This window comes from Stegostoma tigrinum, chromosome 15, assembly GCF_030684315.1.
Source record: "Stegostoma tigrinum isolate sSteTig4 chromosome 15, sSteTig4.hap1, whole genome shotgun sequence".
Taxonomy (NCBI): domain Eukaryota; kingdom Metazoa; phylum Chordata; class Chondrichthyes; order Orectolobiformes; family Stegostomatidae; genus Stegostoma; species Stegostoma tigrinum.
Window position 1 is genome coordinate 4,401,398 of NC_081368.1, and position 20,182 is coordinate 4,421,579.

The 20,182-nt window shown below is 42.0% G+C and overlaps 1 protein-coding gene across 4 annotated transcripts in view; it reads right to left on the bottom strand.

Moving 5' to 3' along the window:
- The window catches only part of LOC125458903 (mucin-2-like), a 111,099-nt gene extending 92,314 nt beyond the window's left edge, over window positions 1-18,785 (bottom strand). For 2 of the 4 annotated variants that reach the window (XM_048544729.2, XM_048544726.2), the window contains exons 1-4: window positions 18,755-18,785; window positions 15,236-15,277; window positions 8,109-8,150; window positions 5,283-5,324 (exon numbers count right to left, since the gene is read on the bottom strand). In XM_048544729.2, coding sequence (XP_048400686.1) covers window positions 5,283-5,324; window positions 8,109-8,150; window positions 15,236-15,277; window positions 18,755-18,767 — 139 coding nt within the window. In that variant the 5' untranslated portion in view covers window positions 18,768-18,785. The remainder of the gene's footprint in view (window positions 1-5,282; window positions 5,325-8,108; window positions 8,151-15,235; window positions 15,278-18,754) is intronic. The other 2 variants (XM_048544730.2, XM_048544728.2) reach the window with 2 other exon arrangements.
- Window positions 18,786-20,182: the final 1,397 nt, after the last annotated feature.

Below are 20,182 nucleotides of genomic sequence, written 5' to 3' on the forward strand. Positions count from 1 at the left end.
AGGTTGGAAACTTGCAAAGTAATGATATAATTGAAAAGAGTCAATGTAGATTTATGAAAGGGATTCACATTTGACAACTTGTTTTGAGGATTTTACTTGCAAGATTGATTAAGTTGAAGAGATATCTGGATTTTGCAAAGTCTTTTGCAAAGGTGTTACATGTAAATGAGTAAATAAAACAACAACACATAGATTGGGGTTGATATACTGGTTTGAAATGAAAATTAGTTAACAGACAGAAATCAAAGAAAAATACAGGATTATTATCATGATGCCATGCTATCATTAGCAGGGTACTGCAATGATCACAATGGTTAACAATTTAAAAGAAATCATTCATGGCATATGGGCCCAGACAGCATTTACTGTCTATCCTTAATCGCTCTTGAGAAACTGGTGGTGAGTTAGGTTGCTAATTTCTGGAACAACTGCTGTTCTTGGGATATAGAGGAGCCCATAATGATGTTAGGAATGGAGTTCCAAGACTTTGATCACCAACAGCTAAAGAACAGTATTGTAATTCAAAGTCAGGATGGTGTGTGAAGTGGAAGGAAATTTGCAGGCAGAGCTGATACAAAGCATCTGTACAAAGCCTGTTACAAAGCCCCTCTGAAGGGTCTAGGCCCGAAACGTCAGCTTTTGTGCTCCTGAGATTCTGCTTGGCCTGCTGTGTTCATCCAGCTTCACACTTTGTTATCTTGGATTCTTCAGCAACTGCAGCTCCCATTATTTCTGATACAAAGCATCTGTGCCCTTGTTCTTCAAGATGGTAGAGTTTGTAGGTTTGGAACATGCTGCTGAAAGAGAATAAGTTTATGAGTTCTTGCACTGCATCCGTAGATGGTGCACTCTGCTGCTATTGAGCATTGGTGGTGAAGGAAGTGAATGTTAAAGGTTGTAGGTAGACTGCCAAAGAAGCAGATTGCTTTGTCTTGGATGGTTTTGAGCTTCTTTAATGATGTTGGAGATGCCCTTATCCAGGCCAATGGAGAGCATTCTAATACACGTGTTGTGTCCAGTGGTTAGGGAAAAGGTATCAGGGAATGGCAGGTGAGTTACCTATTACTTTGTTCCAAGCTTTTAACTTACTCTTTTAGCCACCATAAGGCTGGTCCTGTACAGTTTGGTCAATAGTCACCCACTGCTGCATGAATGACCTTTTCTCCATCATTAGGTCAGAAGTGGGGAGTTCGCTGATGAGTGCAGAGTGTTCAGTACCATTCGTGAAGCAGTCCATGTTAAAATGTAACAAGATCTGGACAATATCCAGGCTTGGGCTGAAAAGTGGTAACTAACATTTGTACCACACAAATCAGGCTATGACTATCACCAATAAGAGTCAACATAAACAATCCCCTTAACATTCTATACTTTTACCATTACTAAATCCCCTGCTATCAACATCCTTGAGGTTGTCATTGACCAAAAACTCAACTGGATTCACCACTTAAACAGAGTGGCTACAGGAGCGGGTCAGACGCTAGAAATACTGTGGCGAGAAAATCACCTCCTGACTCCCCAAAGCCTGTCCATCATCAACAAGGCATAAGTCAGTAGTGAAATGGAATACTCTCCACTTGCCTGGATAAGTGTGTCCCCAACAACACTCAAGAAACTTGACATCATTCAGGACAAAACTGACCACTTGATTGGCACCACATCTACAAGCATCCACTTCCTCCAACGCTGACGCTCAGTAGCAGCAGTGTGTACTATCCGCAAGATACATCGCAGAAATTCACTAAAGAACATCAGATAGCATCTTTCAAATCCATGATCACTTCAATCTAGAAAGACAAGGGCAGCAGATACCTGGGAACACCACCACCTTCAAGTTCCCCTCCAAGTTACTCACCATCCTGACTTGGAAATGTATCACTGTTCATTCACTGTTGCTGGGTCAAATTCCCGGAATTCTCTCCCTTAGGGCACTGTGGGTTGATGCAGTTCAATAAAGCATTTCACCACCACTTTCTCAAGGGCAACTAGGGATGTGTAATAAATAAAGGCCAGCTAGTGATGCCCACTTCCCACAAATGAATAAAAAAAAGCTGACACTGTAGGATTTAGCAATGCTAATGCTTCTGAACATCAAGGATTGATGGTTAGATTTTCATTTGATGAAGATGGTCATTGCTTGGCACTCATGAGGCACAAACGTTACTTGTCACTTATCAGCCCATGCCTGGATATTGTTCTGCTCTGGCTACATTTGGAAATGGACTGTTTTGGTATTTAGAAGTTGTGAATAATGCTGAACATTGTGTAGTCATCAGCAAACATCCCCAAGTCTGACCTTATGATGGAGGGAATGTTACTGATAAAGATGCTGAAAATGGCTGGGTTTAAAACACTACCCCAGTGATATCCTAGGGTTAGATGATCATCTCCATAAATGTGATTAGGAAGTTGCACCTAAATGCAATATTTCCAAATCTGCTGATGGCACAAAACTGTATAAGTGATGAGGAGGATTCAACACAACTTCAAGGGAGTTTGGGCTGTCAAACCAAACTAATCAGCATTCCTAACTTTATGTTCCCTCTATTTAGCCATCGTCTTTCTACTCCTCCTTCTTCTTCTTGTCTTCTATCCTCCTTACATTTAATCAATTCTACCTTCCTATCCTTTCCCCCTTCACACCTGGTCAAATTATTCCTTCACCTTGTCATCCTGCAGAATGTTGACCCACGACAGTGAAGGATGTGAATTATAATTCCAAGTCAGAATGATGTGTGGCTCAGATGGAAACTTGCAGGTGATGGCAATCCAAAATATCTACCCTCTGTTGTTTCATATGGTAGGGGCCACTTTGGAAAGTACTGCTGCCAGGGTACATGGAGGGTGGAATGAGTCAATGATAAATGTACCAGATGGGGTGCCAGCATATTTTGTGTTGTATGCAATTAGAATTCTTGAGTATTATGGGATCTGCACTCATCCAGGTAAATGGATTGTATTCCATCACACATTTAACCTGTGTCTTGTACAGGCTTTGTTGAGTTAGGAGATGGGTTACTCACTGCAGCATTCCTAGACTCTGACCCAGTTAAGAATTGCATCTACTCATCCTGATGCACTAAACTGTGTATTTCCCAACATAATTCCTCTCCATTCAGCCGAAAACAGCTGATGTCAAAAATATTCTCCTCAAAATTTGAAACATGAAGAAATTGTATCCCCAGTCATGATCTCCCATTCACACTCCCCCGACACAACCAAACAATTGATCTCTTTGGAATCAAACCCATTCTCCCTATTCAGCAGAAATTCCAAACCCTCAAATCAGGAATATTTCTGTCATCTCACCTACCTAATAAATATGAAATTGGGATATGATTAGGAGGATAAATTGGGATTACATGTAGAGAAACAAGGGAAACAAAAATGTCCCACGTAACCTGTCTACCCACAAAACATTACCCCTCCCTTCAAGAACATTTCCCCTGGCCACTTACACTCCCTGATCCTAATCACCACCTCCATACCCTTTACCTCCGTTCTCCGTACACATCCTCCTGTCCCCTTACATAGAGAAATGGAAAACAGGCAGGAGTTGGCCATTGTGCCTTTCGCCATCATTCAATATGATCATGGCTGATGATGCAATCTCAGTATCCCATTCCCCCCTACTTTCCATACCCTTTGATCCCTTTAGCTGCAAGGGTCATGTCCAGCTTCCTCTTGAATACATCTAATGAACTGGCCCCAACTGCTTCCTGTGTGAGAGAATTCCACAGATTCACAACTCGCTGAGTGAAGAAATTCTTCCTCATCTCAGTCCTGAATGGCTTACCCCTTATTCTTAAACTGTGAACCCTTGTTCTGAACATTCTTCCCCCATTTAGCCTGTCCAGGATTTTATATGTTTCTATGAGATCCCCCATCATTTGTCTAAATTCCAGCGAGGACAAGTCCAGTCATAGAGTTGTTCAGCACGGAAACAGATCCTTCACTCTAACTTGTCCACACTGACCAGATATCCTAAATTAATCTAGTCCCATTTGCAAACATTTGGGCATTATCTCTCGAAAGTCTTCCTATTCGATCCAGTCTTTCCTCATATGTCAGTCCTGCCATCCAAGGAATCAGTCTGGTGAACCTTCGCTGAGCTCCTTCAATAGCAAGAACATTCTTCCTCAGACTGGGAGACCAAAACTGCACTAAATACTCAAGGCATGGCCTCACCGAGGCACTATACGACTGTAGCAAGACATCTGTACTTTGATAATCAAATCCTCTCACTATAAAGATCATGCCATTATTTTTCCTCACCACTGCTGCACCTGCATGCCAACCTTCAGCGACTGTTCCACTATGGCACTATGGAATTCTCACCAAGTCTCATTGCACCTCAACTTTTCCTAAACTGCCATCATTCACTTAATAATCTGCATTCCTGTTTTTGGGACCATATTTATCCACATTATATTGCATTTGCCAAGTATTTGGACACTTAGCCAGCCTATCCAAATCACCCTGCAGCCTCTTAGCATCCTCCTCACAACACACACTGCCACCCAGCTTAGCATCAGCAAGTCTGGTGATTCTGCATTCAATTCCTTTATCGAAATCATTCAAGTATATTGTGAGCTGGGGTTGTAGCACTGAAACCTGTGACACCCCACACATCACTGCCTGCCACTCTGAAAAGGACCCATTCATTCCAAATCTCTGCTTCCCGCCTGCCAAATTTCTTAAATCCCCTCCTTGTTTCAGATATTCAGAGCTGAATGCAGTGGGTTAAAAAATTAACTTTTAAGGGATACTTCCAGTATTAGATATGAGAAAACAGACAAGAGTAGCTTGGGATAATCATATAGCTTTCCTTTCACAGAGGGAGTGGCTGAGTCTGCCTAGTACCTCCGCAAAACAGCATAGCTGTGACACAGAATTAACCCAGTTGAGAAACATGGTTCTTAAACACCACACAATCCCCAATATGTGCCAGTACTAGTTTGGGTCATTGGATACTTTTAAAAGAGAGAGAAAAATGTATCTCCCTAACTTTCATTTCAGATTTTTAAATATTTCAATGCACCATAGTTCATTGCATTTCAAAGCAGAAGAAGTGAGAATCTGGACACAATGATCTGTTCACCTTGTCATCCTGCCTCAGCTGGAGACTGAGTAGACATTGACATTCTGCAAAATACCTTTCACTATGTAGGAACTCAACTGCAGTTAAATATTAAAAATAAGAAACAAAAAAATCAAAATAATTCATTATACATTCAGAACAGAAGATCAGCAAAACCAACAACATTGTGCTCGATTTTTACCTGGTACTGCTTTTTCTGGCATCTTTTTTACTGCAAAAAGTTCTATATGGGCAGAAGGAAAATATTTTAGTGAATAAAACCATCAGCTGTTAAAATTGTCTATTAGAAATCACCAATTTTGGCCTAGATGTGTCCAGAATTCAGGAACAGGTGAGGATAAGAGAGTTGAACAGAGTGTGCTGCAAAATGTCAAGGGGTTTGTGAATGGAAAATTATGGTTTTCTTTCCACCGTCACATTTTTTTGAAGAAACGGTGTCCAGGGAAGTGATGGAAAAATCAAGGCATCCTGGGTCATAAAGAGATGATACGTTTTGGCAAATCTTGATGGGCAATGTTGCAGATGGGGTATTGGGCTCCTGTTCTTCCTCAAGCCTCATAGACACACCTCACAATAAATATCAGCCATTAGGATGTTCATTGATACTGTGCAATGTTCAGCATTGTTTTCTCACAGATACACATTAAAATTTGTTGGTGCAATTTAATTATCACCCTTTCTTAGTTGAGCTTGAAAATGCAGTGGCAAGTCATGTTCTTGAACTGCTGGAGTTCTTGGCATATAGAAACACCCAGAATGCTGTTTTGAAAAGCATGGAGAATGTTGGCCGAACAACGGTGAAAGATAACATTATAATTCCAAGTCAGAATGATGTGTGACTCAGAAAGAAACTTGCAGGTGATGGCAATCCCAAGTATCTGCCCTCTTTGTCATTTCAGATGGTAAGGATATAGGTTTGGAAAGTACTGCTTTCAGTAAATGTTGGGCGTGGATTAAATGAATAATAAAGGAGCAGGTGGGGTGTCGGTCTAGTTGGCTGCTTTGTGCTGAATGCAGTCAAAATTCTTGAGTATTGTCCACCCACTACACACACCAAACATCACCTCTCTCCCCACAACATGGTTTCATGGTCATCATTGCACTCTGAATTTTAGATTCCTTTTTGAATTCAAACTCCACCAACTGCCATGCAGGATTTGAACCTTAGTCCTGAGAACATCAGGTGAGTTTCTGCATTAATAGTCTAGTGATAGCACCATGAGAAAGAAGTGAGAGAGAAAATGGAAACAATTACATCATAGTTGTGTAATGTCAGCAGTAGGAAAAATGTTGGAACCTATTAAAAAGAATGTCATCATGAGACACTTGCAAAGTAATGCTATGATTTGGAAGCATCAACATGAATTTATGAAAGGGAAACCATGTTTGACAACCTGCTTTGAGGATTTTACTTGCAATATTGTTAAATTCAAATTAGAACTCAGAATCCCTAGAGTGTAGAAGGAGGCCAGTCAGCCCATCAAGTCAATATTGATCCCCTGGAGTGTATTTCACCCAGGCTCACCCATAATCCTGCATTTCCTATGGCTAACCCACCTATCCTGCACATCTCTGGACTGTATGGGAAATTAAGCATGGCAAATCCACCTAACTTGCACATCTTTGGCCTAGATCTGTAGATATTCCAAAGGCTTTTGCAAGGATCATACTTAAATTAATGAATAAATTTTAAGCACATCAGATTGGGGTACCTAAAGTAGTTTGGAAAGAAAATTGGTTAACAGACAGAAATGAGAGGAAAATAAATGATTATTCTCATGATGACAGGCTATCATGACTGGGATAGCACAATGATCAGGGCTACGATCACAACTGTTCATAATTTGTTAAAGAAAGCCATGGCACATGTGCTTTGATCGCATTTTTTGCCTTCCTTAATGGCTCTGGAGAAGCTGGTAGCTGGTTACTTTGTTAATTTTTTGAACAGCTGCAGTTCTTGGGATGCAAGGGTGCCCACAATGATGTTAGGAACAGAGTTCCAGGACTTTGAGCCACTAACAGGAAAAGAACAGTGATGTCATTCCAAGTCGAGGTGGTATGTGGCCTGAAAGTGAATTTGCAGGGAGTGGTGATACCAAGCATGCACAGTTCTTTTGGGTTTTTTTATTTTATCAAGTGTCTGTGCCCTTCTTCTTCATATAGTAGGGTTTTTGGGTTTGGAATGTGCTATTGAAAGAGACTGAGTTTGTGAGTTACTGCAGTGCATCTTGTAGATGGTGCACTCTGCTGCACCTGAGCATTGATGGTGAAGGAAGTGAATGTTAAAGGTTGTAGATTGCCAATCAAACAGATTGCTTTGTCCTGGATTATGTTGATCTTCTTGAATATGTTGGATCTGCCTTTGTGCAGGCAAATGGAGAGTATTCCAACACATATGTTTTCTGTCCAGTAATGGAACAGGTATTGAGAAATGGGAGGCCAGTTACTCAGTACTAAATTCCAAGCCTCTAACCTACTCTTTTAGCCACTGTAAGGTTGCTTTTACCAACTGGTAATAGTAACTTGTGAGATGTTGACAGTGTGGGATTTAGCAATGCTAATTCCTCTGAACATCAAGGCCTGATGGTTAGATTTTCACTTGATGACAATGGTCATTACCTGCCACTCAAGTCGCACAAATGTCATTTGTCAATTATCAGCCGATGTCTTGATACTGACCTGTTTTTGCTGCATTTGGAACTAGACTGTTTCAGTATTTAGGAGTAGCGAATGGTGCTAAACATTGCTCGCTGTGACTACCCAATCTCATTGTTTGATCTTGTAATAGGGGGAATATCATTGATGAAGCAGCTAAAGATGGCTGGCCTGGATACTGGACATCACCTGGATACTGCAGTCAGTGCTGCTCTGCAACTTACTTTTCACTATGGATTAACTCAACTGCAGTTAAACATTAAAAATATGAAACAAAAAAAATTAAAATAAGTCAATACAGATTCCAAAACAGAAGATCGACAAAACTAACAACATTTTGCCGGATATTTACCTGGTATTGCTTTGTCTGGTGTCTCTTTTACCACAAATAATTCTACAAGGGCATAAGGAAAATGCCTCAGTTAGCAAAAACATCAAATGTTGTAATAGTCTATTAGAAATCACAAATATTGGGCTAGATATTTCCAGAATTCAGGAACAGGCAGGGATAAAAGAGGTGAAGACAGTGTGCTGCAAAATGACAAGCAGATTGTGGAGTGGAAAATTATGGTTTTCTTTCCACGATCACATTTTATGAGATATGGTGTCTGGGGTGGGCGTTGGTGGGGGAGCCAGACGTGTCCTGAGTCATAAAGAAATGATACCTTTTGGTGAATTTGGTGGGCGTCGTTGCGGATGGGTTGTGGAATCCCATACATCCTCAAAACTTGCAGACACACCTCTAAACTGCTTTCTTAATGAATTTCCAACAGACTGTCCCGATGCTGTGCAACGCTCAGTATCAGTTTCTTGCAGGCACTTCTTACACGTTGTTTGTGGGATACAGGTGGAACCAGCTGCATCAGCAATTATGGCCCAATCTTAATTGACTTGGAAAAGGCGGCGGTCAGTAACCTTCCTGAACTGCTGTAGTTCTTGGGGTTTAGAAATACCCAGAGTACTGTTTTAAAAGGAGCAGCAGAATGTTGACCCAATGACAGTGAAGGATGACAATTATCGCTCCAAGTCAGAATGATGTTTGACCCAAGAGGAAAACTGCAGGTGATAGCAATCCCAATTGTCTGCCTGTTTTGTCATTTCAGGTGGTAGGCCTCGCAGGTTTGGAAATTACTGCTGTCAGTGTACGTCGAGGCTAGATTGAGTGAATGATAAAAACATAAGAACTAGAAGCAGGAGTAGACCATCTGGCCCCTGGAGCCTGCCCCACCAATCGATAAGATCATGGCTGATCTTTTTGAGACTCAGCTCCACTTACCCACCCAGTCACCCTTAATTCCTTTACTGTTCAAAAATTTATCTAGCCTTGTCTTAAAAACATTCAGTGAGGTAGCTTCAACGTCTTCACTGGGCAGAGAATTCCACAGATTCAAAACCCTTTGGGTGAAGAAGTTCCTCCTGACCTCAGTCCTACATCTGCTTCCCTTTATTTTGAGGCTATGCCCTCTAGTCCTGGTTTCACCTGCCTCCACCTTATCTATTCCCTTCATAATCTCAGATGTTTAGAGAAGATCTCCTCTCTTTCTTCTGAATTCCAATGAGTATAATCCCAGTCTACTCAGTCTGTCCTCATAATCCAACCCTCTCAACTCTGGAGTCAACCAAAAGAATCTCCTCTGCATCCCCACCAGTGCTTGTATATCTCTTGTCTAGTAAGGAGACCAAAACTGCACACAGTACTCCAGGTGTGGCCTCACCAGGACCCTATAAAGCTGCAGCATAGTCTCCCTGTTTTAAAACTCCATCCATTGAACAATGGCAGACAAAATTCCATTTGCCTTTCTAATTACCTGCTGCACCTGCAATCCTACTTTTAGCGATTCATACACAAGGACACGCAAGTCCCTCTGCACAGCAGCGTTCTGCAATTTTTTGCCATTTAAAACATAGTCTATTTTCCTGCTTTTCTTACTAAAAGGGATGACCTCACATTTATCAATAATGTACGCCATCAGTCACTTAGACTACCTATATCCCTCTGCAGATTTTCAGTGTCTTCTGCACACTTTGCTCTACCACTCACCTTCGCGTCACCTGCAAATTTTGACACACCACACTTAGTCCCCAACTCCAAATCATCTGTGTAAATTGTAAACAATTGTGGTCCCTACACTGATCCCTGAGGCACACCACTAGTCACTGACCCCCAACCAGGGAAACACCCATTTATCCCGACTCTTTGCTTTCTACTGGTCAACCAATCTTCTATCCATGCCAATACATTACCTGTAATACTGTGCAACTTTATCTTATGTCACAGCCTTTGATGTGGCACCTTGTCAAATGCCTTCTGTAAATCCAGATACACCACATCCACAGGTTCCCCAAATTCCACCAAATTAGTTAAACATGACCTACCCTTCATGAACCCATGCTGGGTGTTCCCAGTGGGACAATTTATGTCTTGTTATTTCTTCCTTAATGATAGATTCAAGCATTTTCCCCACTCCCGAGGTTAAGCTAACTGGCTGATAGTTAACCTGCTTTTTGTCTACTTCCTTTTTTAAACAGTGGCATCACATTGGCTGTCTTTCAATTTGCAGGAACCACCCCGGAGTCCAGTGAATTTTGGTAAATAATTACTAGTGTGTTTGCTATTTCCTCCATCACCTCTTTTAGTAACCTGGGATGCATTTCATCAGGGCCAGGAGACTTGCCTACCTTTAGCCCCATTAGCTTGCCCAGCACTGCCTCACCTGCTGTAACCTTTTTCCTATCAGTTTTTGGCATGTTATTTGTGACTTCCACAGTGAAGACCGACGCATAATAACTGTTTCATGTCTCGGCTACTTCCTCATTCCCAGTTATTACATTGGCCTTCTCATCCTCTGAAGGACCAATGTTTACCTTCACCACTCTTTCACAATTTACATATTTACAGAAACTTTTGCCACCTGTTTTGATATTTTTAGCTAGTTTACTCTCATAATCTATCTTACATTTCTTTCTAACTTTTTTTGTGGCTTTCTGTTGGCCTTTAAAGATTTCCCAGTCTACTAGTTTCCCTCTACTCTTTGCTTTTTTATATGCGTTTTTTTTTCAATCTGATACTTTCCTTTATTTCCTTAGACATCCATGGCTGGCTCTCTCTTTTCCTACAGTTCTTCCTTATCACTAGAATATACTTTTGCTGAGCACTGTGAAAAATCATTTGGAAAGTCCTCCACTGTTCCTCAATTGACCCACCATAAAGTTTTGCCCCCCTTCTACCTTAACTAACTCCTCCCTCATTCCTTCATAATCTCCTTTATTTAAGAACAGGACAGAGGTACTGGATTTAACCTTCTCAAGCTCCATCTGTATTCCTGTCTCATTACACAGGACTAGATCTAGGATAGCCTGCTCCCTCGTAGGTTCCATTACATATTGTTCAAGGAAATGATCACGGATGCATTCCATAAACCTCTCCTCAGGGCTGCCATGACCGACCTGGTTTGACCAATCGATATGTAGATTAAAATCCCCCATGATAATTGCTGTACCATTTTTACATGCATTAACTATTTATGTTTATTGTCCGCCCCACCACAGTGTCATTATTTGGTGGCCTATAGACCACACCTATCAGTGACTTTTTCTCCCTGCTATTCCTAATTTCCACCCAAATGGATTCAACGTTTTGTTCAGTAGAACCTGTATCATCTCTTACTACCGCCCTGACATCATCCTTAAAAAGGTAGCTGATGGGGATCAAGTCTAGTTGACTACTTTGTGCTGTATGCAGTCAAAAGTATTGAGTATTGTGGGATCGGCATTCATCCAGGCAAATGGATAGCATTCCAACACACTTTTAATTTGTGACTTGTACAGTGTAGAGAGGCTTGAGTTGGGAGGTGGGTTATTCATTACAGATTTCCAGCTTTTAACCCAACATTTTTCTCAGTCTTTTTCCCATGGTTGGGGAATTGAGGACTAGAGGGCATCAGTTTAAGGTAAGAGGAGAAAGAATACATGGGACCTGAGAGGCAACATTTTTAACACAGAAGGTGGTATGCATATGGAATGAGCTGCCAGTGGATGTGGTTGATGTCGGTACATTAACAACATATAAAAGACATTTGGACAAATACACAAATAGGAAGGGTTCAGAAGATATGTGCCAGCTGGGTTAACCTGGATGGACATATTGGAGATGGAGGAATACAACAGGTCAGGCAGCATCAGAAGAGTAGGACAGTTGACTTTTTGGGTTGGGAACCCTCTTCAAAAATGGGGTGGGGGGAAGGGAGCTCTGGAATAAATAGAGAGGAGGAGTGGGACTGGGAAAGGTAGGTGGAATGGTGATAAGTGAGTGCAGGTAGGCAGCAGTGGGGACTGGTTAGTGAGGTGGGAGGTATGGATAGGTGGAAGAGAAGATGGGCAAGCTGTGCCAGGTCAAGGAGGGGAGATGAGACGGAGGGTTGGTCATGGGATAAGGCCAGGGGTGGGGAGATTTTGAAACTGGTAAAGTCCACCCATTGGGATGTAGGCTCCTGAGGTGGAATATAAGGTGCTACTCCTCCAGTTTCCGGGTGAATTTCATGTGATACTGGAGGATGCCCAGGATGGGCATGTCACTCAGAGAGTGGGACGTTGAGTGCAAGTAGTTTGTGAACGGAAAGTGTTGTAGTTTGTTGTGAACTGAGTGCAGGTGCTCTACAAAGTGGTTTCGGAGCAGCTTGGTCTCACTGATGTATAGAAGGCCACATCAGGAGCAGCAGATGCAGTAGAACACATTGACAGATGTGCAAGTGAACCTCTGCCTGATGTGAAAGGTTTGTTTGGTCCTTGGATCGAGGTGATGGGGAGGAAAAGGGGCAGGTGTAGCACTTCCTGTGGTTGCAGGGAAAGGTGCCATGTGTGCCAGAAAGGAATACTTCCTCTCCATCCAGTCGAAGAAAGCTGACCCTAAAAATATCTCTTCAAAATTCTACACACAAAGCCCAGGCAGAAAATACATCCCCAATCATACTGTCTCATTCAAGGTCCCCTAACACAACCAGACAATTGACCTTCTTGGGATCGAATATTCCCCACTCAGCAGAAATTCCAACACTGAGATCAGGGATATTTCCCTCATCCCCACCTCACTGATAAACAGGAAATCCAGATGCAAGAGACAATTTTGTGCGGAGAAACACGGGAAACAAAAGCATCCCACAAAGTGCCCAACCAAAAAACCTCCTCCATCCCTCCATAACATTACCCTCTTGATACTTACATGTCCCGATCCTAATTACCACCTGCACACCCTGTGCCCCATTTCCCTGCATGTCTTCCTGCCTACTTAAGTTTTTGGCTGGAACCAATGATCTCTTCAGCTTCTTAGCCTGCCTCACCTGGATACTGCACAGTCACTGTGGTTCTGCAACTTACTTTTCACTATGTATTAACTCTACTGCAGTTTTACATTAAAAATATGAAACAATAAAATCAAAATAAGTCATTACACATTCTGAGACAGAGATGAGCAAAATTAACAACATTCTTCTGGATATTTACCTGGCACTGTTTGTCCATTGACTTTTTCATCGCAAAAAATTCAACATGGGCATAAGAAAAATATCTTACTGAACAAAAACATCAACTGTTATAACCCTCTCTAGGAAATCAGAAATATTTGTCTAGACGTTATCAGAATTCAGGAACAAGTGGGGATTAGGGAGCTGAAGACAGTGCGCTGCAAAATGACAAGGGGATTGTGTGGTGGAGGATTATGGTTTACTTTCCACCAGTGCATTTTACAAGCAATGGTGTGTGTGTCGACAGAGAGAGGTGTCCTACGTGATAAAGAGGTAATGCCTTTTCATGAATTTTGGTGGGCAATCTTGTGGGTGCAGTAGTGGGCTCCTTTTCTTCCCCAAGCCTTATAGACCTGCCTCACAGCAGCTTCCTCAATGAATTTCTAGCTGAATATCAGAGATACGCATGTTCACTGATGATGTGCACTGTTCAGTAGCATTTGTTTACAGATGCTTTTTAAAATTTGTTTCAGGATTTGGGTGGCATTGGCTGGGTCAGCAACTATGGCTCTTCCTTAACTGAACTTGAGAAGGTGTTGGAAAGATACCTTTTCCAACTGCTGTTGTTCTTGCGGTATAGGTGCACCCAAAATGCTGTTTTAAAAGGAGCTACAGGAGCTGACCCAATGATTGTGAAGGATGACAGTTATAGTTCTGAGTCAGAATTATGTGTTACTAGGAGGAAAATTGCATGTAACGGCAATTCCAAGTATCTGCCCCCTTTGTCATTTCAGATGATAGGCTTCTCAGATTTGGGAAAGTGCTGCTGCCACTATCCGTGAAGGGTGGATTGAATGAATAGTCGAAGTAGCAGTAGCAAGTGGTGTGGTGGTGGGTGCCTGGAATGCATTGTTAGTGGAGGTGGTAGCGGCGGGCACGATAGTGTCATTTAAGATGTATCCAGACAGATACGTGAATGGGCAGGAAGTAGAGGGATACAGATCCTTGGAAAATAGGCAACAGGATTAGATAGAGGATCTGGATCGGCGCAGGCTTGGTGGATCGAAGGGCCTGTTCCTGTGCTGTAATTTTCTTTGTTCTTTGCTTGTTCTTTGAATGCCAGTCTAGTCAACTACTTTGTGCTGTATGCAGTCAAAATTCTTGAATATTGTGTGATCTTCACTCATTCACGCAAACAGATTATATCCCTTCACATTTTTAATTTATGTCTTTTACAGCATGGTTAGGGTTTGTTGAGTTAGGAAGTGGCTTACTCATTGCATGATTCCTAGCCTCTGATCCAGCTCTAAATTCTGACTAACATTCCTGATGCACTGAACAATGTATTTCCCACCAAAGGGGAATAATCCCTCTCGATCGAGCCAAAGACAGCTGATCCCACAAATATCTTCCCAAAATTCCAAACATGAAGGCTGGACAGAAACTGCATCCCCAGTCATATTGTCCCATTGAAATTCCCCCAGCATAACCAGATAATTGACCTCCTCAGGGACAAATAGTCCCCACTTGCCCCACTAAGCAGAAATTCCAAGTCCTGAAAGCAGGAATATTTCCCTCAGCCCAGCTCCATATTAAACCTGAAATCAGGGTCTGGCAATTTAAGAGACTATTTTATGTAGTGATATAAAGGCAACAAAAACATTCCCCACAACCCTGCCATCCACTCCACCCAACAAACATGTCCCTATCTCCACAACATTTCTCCCTTGCCGATAACTTTCCTTGATTCTAACTACCACCTCCATACCCTGTGCCCCATATTCCTGCACATCCTCCTGCCCCCTTAACTTCTCATCTGGAACCAATGATCTTCTCATTTTCTCATCCTGCCTCACCTCGAGGCTGCACAGTCACCGCTGCTCTGCCACCTATTTTTCACGATGCATTAACTCAACTGCAGTTAGACATTAAAAAGAAAAATCTAACAAATCAATACAAGTCATTATACATTCCGAAATAGAAGATTAACATAACCAACAATATTCTTCTGGATATTTACCTGGTACAGCCTTGTCTGGTGGTTTTTTAACTGCCAAAAATTCTACATGGGCATAAGAAAAATGTTTTAGTGAACAAAAACATCAACTGCTATTATAAGTCACAAACATGGGGCGAGGTGTTTCCAGGATTCAGGAACAGGTGGGGATAAGAAAGCTGAAGACATAGTGCTGTAAAGTGACAAGGGGATAAGGTAAGGGAACCGTGGTTTACTGAAGAAATTGTATTTCTTGTTAAGCAGAAGAGGGAGGCTTATGTGATGATGAGATGAGATGGTTCAGATGAGGCAATGGAGAGTTACAGATTGGCTCGGAAGGATTTAAAGAGAGAGTTAAGAAGAGCAAGGAGGGGACATGAGCAGACGTTAGCAGATAGAATAAAGGAGAATGCTAAAGCTTTCTATAGGTATGTGAGGAATATGAGGATGACTAGGGGAGGAATAGGGCCAGTCAGAGACAGAAGTGGGAAGTTGTGTGTGGACCCTGTGGAGATTGGAGAGGTGCTAAATGATTATTTCTGATCAGCTTTCACTGAGGAACAGGAGAGCATTGTAGAGGAGATGACTGAGTTACGGGCTACTGGAATTGAAAGGATTAAGGTTAGTAAGGAGGAGGTGTTGTCAATTCTAGAAGGTGTGAAGGTAGGTAAATCGCCTGGGCCAGATGGGATTTTTCCAAGGATTCTCTGAGAAGCTAGGGAGGAGGTGGCTGAGCCTTTGGCCTTGATCTTTGAGTCCTCATTGTTTACAGGTTCAGTACCAGAGGACTGGAGGATTGCAAATGTTGTGCCCTTGTTCAAGAAGGGCAGTAGGGATGACCCAGATAATTATAGACCTGTGAGCCTTACCTCTGTTGCAGGAAAAGTTTTGGAAAGGATTGTAAGAGATAGGATGTATAATCATCTAGCAAGCAACAATTTGATTGGAGATAGTCAGCATGGATTCATCAAGGGCAGGTCGTGTCTCACAAACCTTATTGAGTTTTTTGAGAAGGTGACCAAGCATGTGGATGAGGGAAGGGCAGTTGACGTGGTGTACATGGGCTTCAGTAAAGCTTTTGATAAGGTTCCACATGGTAGGCTATTGGAGAAAATGTGGAGGCACGGGATTGAGGGAGATTTAGCAGTTTGGATTAGAAACTGGCTTTCTGTAAGAAGGCAATGAGTTGTGGTTGATGGAAAATATTCAGCCTGGAGTCAGGTCACTAGTGGTGTGCCTCAAGGATTTGTTTTAGGACCACTGCTGTTTGTCATTTTTATAAATGACTTGGATGCAGGCATAGGTGGATGGGTTAGTAAGTTTGCAGATGATACTAAAGTCAGTGGAGTGGTGGACAGTGTGGAAGAATGTTGCAGGTTGCAGGGAGACTTGGATGAACTGCAGAATTGGGCTGAAAGTTTGCAAATGGAATTCAATATGGATAAATGTGAGGTGATTCACTTTGGGAAGAATAGTAGCAAGGCAGAATACTGGGTCAATGGAAAGTTTCTTGGTAGTGTGGATGTGCAGAGGGATCTTGGTGTCCATGTACATAGATCCCTGAAAGTTGCCACCCAGGTTGATAGTGCTGTTAAGAAGGCATACTGTGTTTTAGGTTTTATTGGTACAGGGATTGAGTTCCGGAGCCGTGATGTCATGCTGCAACTGTACAAAACACTAGTGCAGCCTCATTTGGAATATTGCGTACAGTTCTGGTCGCCCCATTACAGGAAGGATGTGGAAACATTGGAAAAGGTGCAGAGGAAATTTACCAGGATGTTGCCTGGTCTGGAGCGCAGGCCTATGAAGAAAGGCTGAAGGACTTGGGTCTGTTCTCATTGGAGAGAAGGAGGCTAAGAGGGGATTTAATAGAGACATACAAGATGATCAGAAGATTAGATCGGGTGGACAGTGAGAGTCTTTTTCCGAGGATGCTGACCTCAGCTTGTACGAGGGGGCATAGCTACAAATTGAGGGGTGATAGATTTAAGACAGGTGTCAGATGCAGGTTCTTTACTCAGAGAGTGGTAAGGGCGTGGAACGCCCTGCCTGCCAATGTTGTTAACTCAGCCACATTAGGGGCCTTTAAACAGTCCTTGCATAAGCATATGGATGATGATGGGATTGTGTAGGGGGACGGGCTTAGATTAGTTCACCGAGGCGCAACATCGAGGGCCGAAGGGCCAGTTCTGCGCTTTATTGTTCTATGTTCTATGATTGACAGTTTACAACCAATAGTCTGTTTGTCTTTGTAGGTAGGGGGAGGGGGAGAAAAAGAGACACGGATAAAGAGGTTCAGAGATAGTAGGAGCTGCCGATGCTGGAGAATCTGAGATAACAAGCTGCAGAAGTGATTTTTTTGCCGAATCTTGGCAGGCTCCTGTTCTTCCTCAAGCCTTGCAGAAACTCCTCACAGCTGCTTTCTCAATAAATTTCTAACAGAATATCGGAGTTGAGGATGTTTGCAGATGCTGTGCAATGTTCAGTAACACTTTGTCGCAGCTACCTTTTAAAATCTTTTTGTGGGATTTGGGCAGCCCTTGCTGCGTCAGCAGTTATGGTCCTTTATTGACCTCGAGTTGATGCAGGCTGTGGTTCTGGGGTATAAACACACACAGAGTGCAGCTTCAAAAGTAGTTGCAGAATGTGCATCCAGTGTCAGGAAATGATGACAATTACAGTTCAAAGTCAAAATGCAACTCAGCAGGAAACTTGCATGTGATGGCAATCCCAAGTATCTGCCCTCTTTGTCATTTCTGGTGGTAAGGGTGTGTGGAAAGTCCTGCTGCCATCATTTGTTGGAAGTGGATTGAGTGAAGGATAAAGTTAGCAAATGGGGTCTCAGTCGAGTTGGCTACATTGTGTTGTATGCGGTCGAAATTCTTGAGTATTATGGGATCTGTAATCATTCAGGCAAATGTATAGTGTCACACATTTAATTTAGGTCTTGTATGGTTTGGATAGGCTTTGTTGAGTTAGGAGCCGGGTTACTCATTGCAGGATTTCTAACGTTTCACCCAACTCTAAATTCCATCAACATTCCTTATATACTAAACCGCGTATTTCCCACCAGACAGGATTTCTCCCTCTCCATCCAGCCGAAGGAACCTGATCCCAAAAATAATCTCTTTAAAATTTCAAACATGAAGTATAGACAGAAACTGCATCCCCAGTCATACTGTCCCATTCAAATTCCCCTAACACACAATGATTGACCTCCTCAGAATTAAACATTCCCCACTCTCCCCACATAGCAGAAATTCCAAACCCTGAAATCAGAAATATTTCCGTCATTCCCATTTCCTTAATAAACAGGAAATCAGGATATGAGAGACCATTTCATGCAGAGAAACAAAAGGAAACAAAAACATCCTCCACAAGATCCCAAACACGAATCACCGCCACTCCTTCCACAACATTTCCCCCTTGTGACTTACACTCCTTGATCCCAGTCACCACCTGCATACCCTACGCCTCATCTTCCTGCCCCTTTAACTTTTCATCTGGAACCAACAGTGCTTTCGCCTTTTCATCCTACCTTACCTGGAGTCTGCATAGTCACTGCTGCTCTGCAACTTACTTTTTATTTTGTCTTAATGCAGTTGCAGTCAAACATTAAACATGTTTAAAAAAATCAAAAGAATTCAGCATACATTCCAAATGCTCAGATAAGCAGAATTATTGACATTGTACAGGGTGTTTACCTGGTTCTGGTTGTTCTGTTGCCTTTTCTAGCTTAAACAATCCTGTAATGGCATGACAAAAATATCTTGGTTAACAATTTCATCATAATCCACAACAAATTGCAAATGTCAGGAATGATGTGAGCAGCATTCAGGGATGGGCATAGGTAGAGGGGTAGTGCTGTATTGGGAGATCGGGACTGGTGTTCTCAAATGGTTAGCTTTGGTGAATTATGACATACAATGAGAGATTTGAAAGCAGATAGCGATGGGTCATATTTAATAAAGGGTAACATAGTCTTGAACAAATATATATTCTGCTGAGACACACACAAACAGCTAGAAAGATGAACCAACTATGGACTAACGAAAGCAGTTAAAGTAAAATGAAGAACTACTAGTGCCTGGAAGTCAAACAAAAACAGAAATTGCTGGAGGAACTTGGCAGGTCTAGTAGCATCTGTGGAAAGAAAGCAGAGTTAATGCTTTGAGACTGATAAAGAGTCACTGGACTTGAAATGTTAACTCTGCTTTCTTACTACAGATGGTCACCAGACCTGCTGAGTTTCTCCATCACTTTCTGTCTCTCCAAATGAAATTAAAAGACTAGATTAATCAAAGAAATTTGATCAGAGATTTTCCAGAAAAGAGTGGTAATTTCACAATTGCAACAATTTAGAAATGTTAATGAACCAAGGCACTTGGTGGATTAACAGCGGATAACTAAAAAGGCAATACTCAGAGAAAAAATGAGGTATGAAGGAAAATTGGCCAAAAATGTAAAGGAGGACAGTAAAAGCTTTTTTAGGCATGTAAAAAGAAAAAAAAATGGTTCAGATTAAAATTGGGCCCTTGAAGCCAGAAACAGGTTAATTTATTATGGGGCACAAGGAAATAGCAGAAGAGTTGAATAGATACTTTGGATCTGTCTTTACCAGGAAGACACAAGCAATCTCCCAGATGCAATAGTGGCTGAAGGACCGAGGGTAATGGACGAACTGAAGGGTATTTATATTAGGCAGGAAATGGTGTTGGATAGATTGTTAGGTCTGAAGGCAGATAAGTCCCCAGGTACTTAAGGAGGTGGCTCTAGAAATCATGGACGCATTGGTAATCATTTTCCAATGTTCTATAGATTCAGGATCAGTTCCTGCGGATTGGAGGGTGGCAAATGTTGTTTCACTTTTTAAGAAAGGAGGGAGAGAGAAAACAGGAAAGTATAGACCGGTTAGCCTGATGTAAGTGGTGGGAAAGATGCTGAAGTCAATTATAAAAGATGAAATTACGA